The 7,097-nt window shown below is 44.3% G+C and overlaps 1 protein-coding gene across 2 annotated transcripts in view; it reads left to right on the top strand.

Annotated features, from left to right (window-relative positions):
* Positions 1–1,486: 1,486 nt before the first annotated feature.
* cftr (CF transmembrane conductance regulator) overlaps positions 1,487–7,097 on the top strand; it is a 41,748-nt gene continuing 36,137 nt past the window's right edge. The window contains exons 1-4 of one of the 2 annotated variants that reach the window (XM_060060054.1): positions 1,487–1,966; positions 2,373–2,483; positions 4,829–4,940; positions 6,562–6,777. In XM_060060054.1, coding sequence (XP_059916037.1) covers positions 1,914–1,966; positions 2,373–2,483; positions 4,829–4,940; positions 6,562–6,777 — 492 coding nt within the window. In that variant the 5' untranslated portion in view covers positions 1,487–1,913. Of the gene's footprint in view, positions 1,967–2,372; positions 2,484–4,828; positions 4,941–6,561; positions 6,778–7,097 lie in introns of those variants that run through there. The other variant, XM_060060055.1, reaches the window with a different exon arrangement.

The following is a 7,097-nucleotide window of genomic DNA, read 5'->3' as shown; positions in this document are numbered from 1 at the left end:
TCTCTCTTTCTCTCTCTCTTCTCTCTCTATCTCTCTCTCTCTCCACACGCCCCAAATGCATGCTCTGTATGGTCAGGATAAACTTTACGAGGATCAGGAATAACTTTACCATTCCTTAATAAATAATGAATGCTTTTATCATCAGTCTCTAGAGGAGACTCATACACACGTGCAAACACGCATATACGTGTACACACACAAACACACACACACACAGCCACCCACACGCACACACACACAAACACACTGCACTTGCACATGTGATTCTATAACACTATTTGGCTTCTAGTAGTTAAGTGGTATTAAGATGTGAGTGGTTAATGCACCAACCCTTCACACAGCTTAGGTCGAGAGATGGAGGCCTGAGAGATGATGCACGCACATATACACACGCACAAGTCACGTATAAACACAAAGAACGCTTAATGCGTAGGGACATTAATAAAGCTTATTATTTAGCTACACATTTAAAAAGCAGTAAAATAATTAATTCTAATTATCTTACATTTCTATGCCTGAAAAAAGAAAATCTATGAATTTGGCATCATAAGTGCAAGTGCATTAGCTAATTATCCAATGACCTTGTGATTGGCTCTCCTCATTAGCCTACTGAATGCCTATTTCAAACCCAACTATTCAATGGTTCTATTACAAATAACAAAACCCAAATATGTACATGTCATGGCCACTGAAAATGTTCTGGGCCCCGTCAACTGAATATTCTATCACAGGGTTGGGTTGGGCATGTGGTGTCTGTCGCTTGTGTAACGGACAACGTGGAATGATATTTGCTCAATTGAATAGGCCTACTTTACACAACAAATCTTATCGGAACATGGCCAAGTCAACACACAACAGAACTGATAGTGAGGAGGACCGATACAAGATAAACCCGTGTTTGGGTTCAGATGCTTATACCCAAGGGATCCTTGCCTTTTCCTTTTTTTGTCTCTTTTATCTCTGTTCTATAATGGAATGTCTTGTGTGTTTGATCCCCCCGCATGCGAAACTGTCCGTAACCAGAAACTGATAAAAATGTTTCTCGTTCATTCTGTCTACCAGGAACTGATTCATCTCTTTTGTGGGAGATATGGGCAAATATAGCCTACTTGATATTGCATTGCCTGCACATTGAGCCTCAAAATGATTCTAGTTCTTCATAGATCTGATGCTTTATAGGCTCATCATAATAATCACATGCACATGTGCTTAATGTCGACTGTTTTACATTATAGAGTCATTATAAATGATGTAGCCTTTGGGCCTATAAATTCTCTGAACTATTTAATTGATATGAAACATATTTGATTAGTTGAACTTGTATTTAGATTACTGTTTAATTAAATAGTTTAACACATTTTGTAGATGGTTGACACAAACAAACCTCGAAGTTTATACAAAAAAGTACCCTTATTGTTTGTGCCAACCGTGTCTCCACGCACAGCGTCACCTGTGTCATTATTTTTATGGAGTGGAGATGACGCGCCTCCCTGCGAAGTTCTGGCTAGCCCATAAAGGATTGTCTCGCGGGCCACTGAGCTGCTCTCACTGTCTGTCGCGCCGAAGGTGAGGACAGACAACACACACAACTGGATGAAAAGATATCGCATAGAAAATACAGAAAATACATCACAGCCAAAGCAACGCAAGCGGCAAAGATAGTAGTAAAAAAAGAAAAAAAAGTATTCAAGGCTAGCGGATGAGGTGTGGACCGAGGATCAACATCGCCTGGTTGGCGGGCAGATAGTATCTTAACAGCGCTGATTTCACTGTTAACATCACTCTCTGACCGAAGGCTCGCGGAAGGGGAGAAACACAACATTTACGCTCTCACTGTAAAGGAGTGCGCGAGGACCACCAAATGTGAGCGACACGTACAGGTGCAGTGAAATCAAACTGGAGGCGCGTTTAGGATGCAGAAGTCACCTGTGGAAGATGCTAACTTTCTCTCCAAATTCTTCTTCTGGTAAGACTCTACATTTTACAGTTGATTGAAGCCACGGAAGGCATGGGGTCTATGGAACTTGAAGGAACTTCGACGTCACTCTAGCTAGTTGAAATACTACTGCATGACGTCCCGCTTTAGTTCCCGCAAAAGTCTTAAACGGTCATTATGTACCGTTGGAATGATGCTAGGCCTATCTTTAAATACATTCCCTCTGCGTGGCGGGCAAGTGCGTAATTGCCATACAAATGTGCAACCTGTTTAAATAGTTTTTGATGAACTGATCATTAAACGTATCGTTTACAGACCTTGGTTGATATAGTAAGCCTCTGCTAAACTGTTGAGAGAAAAAAAAAAATACACAGTTAAAACGCAGAAGTACTCTAAGGCTATGATGAAATAGGCTTATGTGTTTTTTTCCTTATAGTTGGACATCTCCACTCCTGAGGAAAGGCTTCCGGAAGAAGCTCGAGCTGACGGACGTCTTCAAGGCACCGTCCTATGATCTCGCGGATAATCTATCTGAGCGACTTGAAAGGTGTGTGTGTGTGTGTGTGTGTGTGTGTGTGTGTGTGTGTGTGTGTGTGTGTGTGTGTGTGTGTGTGTGTGTGTGTGTGTGTGTGTGTGTGTGTGTGTGTGTGTGTGTGTGTGTGTGCGTGCTTGCGTGTGTGTGCGTGCTTGCGTGTGTGTGCGCGTGCTTGAGAGAGAGAGAGAGAGAGAGAGAGAGAGAGAGAGAGAGAGAGAGAGAGAGAGAGAGAGAGAGAGAGAGAGAGAGAGAGAGAGAGAGAGAGAGAGAGAGAGAGAGAGAGAGAGAGAGAGTGTGTGTGTTTGTGATAATGCATATGGAATCGTTAATTTACAGGTTCAAATTCGCTATAAAGTAGCAACTGAAGATTATGTTGGCAATATTTTATAGTTGGCACCATTTTTTTGAGAATAGGCCTCAAGAATAGTTGGACTCTCTGTGTGACACTAAGTGTCCTCATCATGGATGATACTATATAGGCAGCAGTTTACATTACTATGTAATGCAATTATATAAACATATAAATGGACAGAAAGAACAACAATAAGTCAGCTATGACTCCTTTGAATTAGTTAACTGTAACCGGCTTTAACCATAGGAGACGTATCCAAGAGTACTGGGTCATAAACATGGTGAGTGGAGTTGTTTAGTAATTACACAAATAAATCTACTACTTCTAACCATTACAAATTCAAAAGCCTTGGTTAAGATATGTTGGCTAATTACAAATAATAGAACCAATGGAATCCAACTATTTGAATAAGAATGTTGCAGACCTTTATCTAATTCAATTAATTAGCCTTCTCCCATTGGGATGTATTTGGGCAAGGAAACTTTTTGTAGGATTGTTGCATAAGAGGAACACTAGTGGGGTGTAGCTGACTCATTCTAACTGAAAATATGGGATGGCATTTGGACAAAGCCAGACATAAACTCCTACTGTGTGTGCCAAACAAACACCTGGGGATACAAATGCTGGACAAGGTTAGGCCCCCTCACACTCAAGCGCTCTCTCTCTCTCTCTCTCTCTCTCTCTCTCTCTCTCTCTCTGTCTCTGTCTCTCGCTCTCTCTCTCTCTCTCTCTCTCTCTCTCTCTCTCTCTCTCTCTCTCTCTCTCTCTCTCTCTCTGTCTCTCGCTCTCTCTCTCTCTCTCTCTCTCTCTCTCTCTCTGTGTCTCTCTCTCTCTCTGTCTCTCGCTCTCTCTCGCCCTCTCTCCCTTCTTCTTTGTCTCGCTCTGTCGGTTTTTCTCTCCCTCTTTATGCACCTGTCCTCTCTGATTCCAAGTCTGACTGTATATCTCCATTTCTTTTTCATCCTCTTCCTGACTTTGCCTTCTCCTCCGTCTCCTCTCTTCTCTTGTATTTGCTCCTCTCCCCGTTCGTTAACACAGAGTAAATGTCACACTTTTGACTCGTGTTTTGTTCTTCTGTTCCGTGGAGAAAGGAGAAGAACCCATAAGCCCCCACCACTAGCCAAATGTCCCCTGTGTTTCTGCTCTGATCAGGAGCTGGCGACCCCCATTCCCTTACCGCTATGGGGGCCCTTGTTTGTTGCTGCCAGGAAACAGGTCCCAGTGCTGAGTGCCAACAGCCCTCTGAATAGATGCTGAATGTCGACCTTTCAAAGGGCCTTAATACCTCCAGGGTGATAAATTAGCGATGCTGTGTTTTATTTTTTTTGATCAGGCAGACATTGAGACCTTACTGGGCCCTGAGCTGTAATGTTACCAGGATGGGCCCGATCACTTCCTGATTCTTCTGTTGACCGTTCCTAGCCTATGTTTAATCTTTTTTTTTATTATGGATTTTTGATTTCTCTCTAACTTCTAAGAAATTAGGGTCAGTCAATCTTTCTTTGCTTATCCTCGTCATCTAATTTGTTTAGTGCTTCACAATTGTGTCTCTTTCCTTGTGTTTGAGTGCCTTTGGTCTTCCTCATTCAGGGTTAGGGTTAGGGTTACCCTAACCCTTCCTCTTCCCTCTCAGACCCACGTTCCCCCATCGCAGGGGGGCTACAGACCCCTAAGGGCTGGTTATGGTCCCACGTTCCCCCAACGCAGGGGGGCTACGGACCCTTTACGTCCTCGCGGACCCTTTACGTCCTCGCGGACCCTCCTTGTGTCGACCGCTCGGGCCGTACGTGCTCCTCCCAAAAATGTTAACCTTCCGTTGAGGCGACGCAGCAGCAGCGTCGAAGTGTCTGCGTGGTACCAGCTCACGAAGTGTCTGCCTTGGACCAGCTCACGAAGTGTCTGCGTGGTACCAGCTCACGAAGTGTCTGCGTGGTACCAGCTCACGAAGTGTCTGCGTGGGACCAGCTCACGATGAAGCCTCGCCCCTCTGTGTGTTTGTGTGCAGAGAATGGGACCGAGAGGTGGCGACGGCCAAGAGCAAGCCCAGGATGATGCGGGCATTGGCGCGATGCTTCATCGGCCCCTTCATCTTCTACGGCATCCTCCTCTACCTCGGGGTGAGTATCAACCTAGTGGAGGTCCTGGTGCCAACGGTTCACGTAGCACTTCATGTGAAGTGGTGTGTATAGTCAATGTTGCCCTTGGTCAAGGGGTGGTCCTGCAAAAGACTAGCTGTTTCACACCCGGCGTAAATGTTTAAATTAACTGCTAATACCAAAAAAATGTATATATATTTTGTCCAGAAAGTCCATGAGGAACATAAAGCAGTTCTGATCTGTTAGCATGTAGCAGCAGGGCACTGCTAACTGCCCCACGGTAGCCTATACGCAGGTACAGTACAGTGGGGGAGGTTGCCACAGCAACAGGAATGCCCGTTAGCACTGTCCAGAGAACCGTAAAACATCAGGGAGCTGGTCTCTGGATTGTAAGGGGGACATTCAGCAAGGCTGGAAATAAATACATCTTTGATTGATTCTTGACATAATCACATTTGGACTTTTGAATGTTCTTTAATATTCAAGGTTTTTCTTTTCTGTATTTTAGTTGGTCTGTATTGATGTATAGGGATATATATTAGGATACATATGAGACATGATTTGTGAAATTATGATTTAAGTCCATGTAAAAATAAATTGGGGAAGTAATTTAAAGGTAAATTAGATAATGTAAGGTTAGTAACGCCAGAGTAAATGGTTTAATGTTATTAAGAAATTGAAAGTAGTCGGTGTAATTTAGTAAATAGATTTAGATGAAGAAAGTGGTGGTACTAAAATGTCACTAAATATGAACCTTGTAATAATCTAAATCTAGAAAATCTAGAATAGGACCTCAAGCAAAAATACACTTGTACACCCTAATAAGTGTCCAATAATGCAATGTAATAAAACTTTGGGTCACTGAAGGAAAAATCTGCCTTCAATAATGCTGTAATATATGTACATACTTTTAAATGATATAAGATCACTCACTGGCCAACTTCAGTAGGACATTGATTTAGAACCTATCTCTGCTCACGCTACATATGGGGCATGTTACGTGGTTTCATTTGTTTACAGACTAACTACCTTATCTAGCTGGATCATAATGTGAAACAGGGAATTGGGCATGAGGTCATCTGTCCACATGGCATCAAACAGTTTGTCTTTTACGTCTCATTCCCTATCCCCTATCCCTTGTCAGCTCTCTCTAATTTGCCTATACTTCACTTTCTTTAATGAACGATATTCATTATCACTGTTGAACTCCTCAGTGATTAGCATGCGTCAGGCTTGCATTTCCTACTATCTACTACGCACACACACACACACACACACACAGACACAGACACACACACACACAGACACAGACACAGACACAGACACACACACACACACACACACACACACACACACACACACACACACACACACACACACACACACACACACACACACACACACAGTAAGAGCAGGTCTTCTGCTTTGTTTGTGTGTGTGTGTCTGTAAGGCAATCACACAATGGTTGTAGGGTAAGCACACAATTCAATGGGAATGCAACTACGGTAAATACATTCCATTTAGACTACCACACACACACACACACACACACACACACACACACACACACACACACAGACACACAGAGATGTAAACTCACCACCACAAACCCTCCCCTGCTACCTTCTCTGATGGCCCCCAGGAGGCTTCCAAGACGGTGCAGCCGCAGCTCCTGGGCCGAATCATCGCCTCCTTTGACCCCTTCCACGCCCCGGAGCGCTCCCAGGGGTACTTCCTGGCGCTGGGCCTCTGCCTGCTCTTCACGGCGCGCTTCCTCCTGCTGCAGCCCGCCATCTTCGGCCTGCACCACCTGGGCATGCAGATCCGCATCGCCCTCTTCAGCCTCATATATAAGAAGGTGACTGAGACTGAGACGGGCACTAAAGGGCTGATTATGGTCCCACCACGTCACGCAACGCAACGACCACGCAGACGCTTCGACGCAGTCCTGAACCTTTATGGTTCTGCCTCAGGTTTTAGTGAGCGGACCAATCCCAGCCCTCGCTGCTGCGTCTCCTTGATGGAAGGTTACAAGTTTTGGGAGGCTGCGAGGACGTTAGGGGTCCGTGACCCCCTTTGGGTTGCTTGAATGTGGGACCATAACCAGCCCTTTAGACTTAGACTTCTTTAATGTCCATCAAACTTTACATAAAAAAATCTAAATTTGTCTTTGACAGT

The sequence above is a fragment of the Gadus macrocephalus genome, chromosome 9, assembly GCF_031168955.1.
Source record: "Gadus macrocephalus chromosome 9, ASM3116895v1".
Lineage (NCBI taxonomy): Eukaryota > Metazoa > Chordata > Actinopteri > Gadiformes > Gadidae > Gadus > Gadus macrocephalus.
The sequence above is the reverse complement of the archived record's forward strand: the minus strand, read 5'-3'. Positions and strand labels throughout refer to the sequence as shown.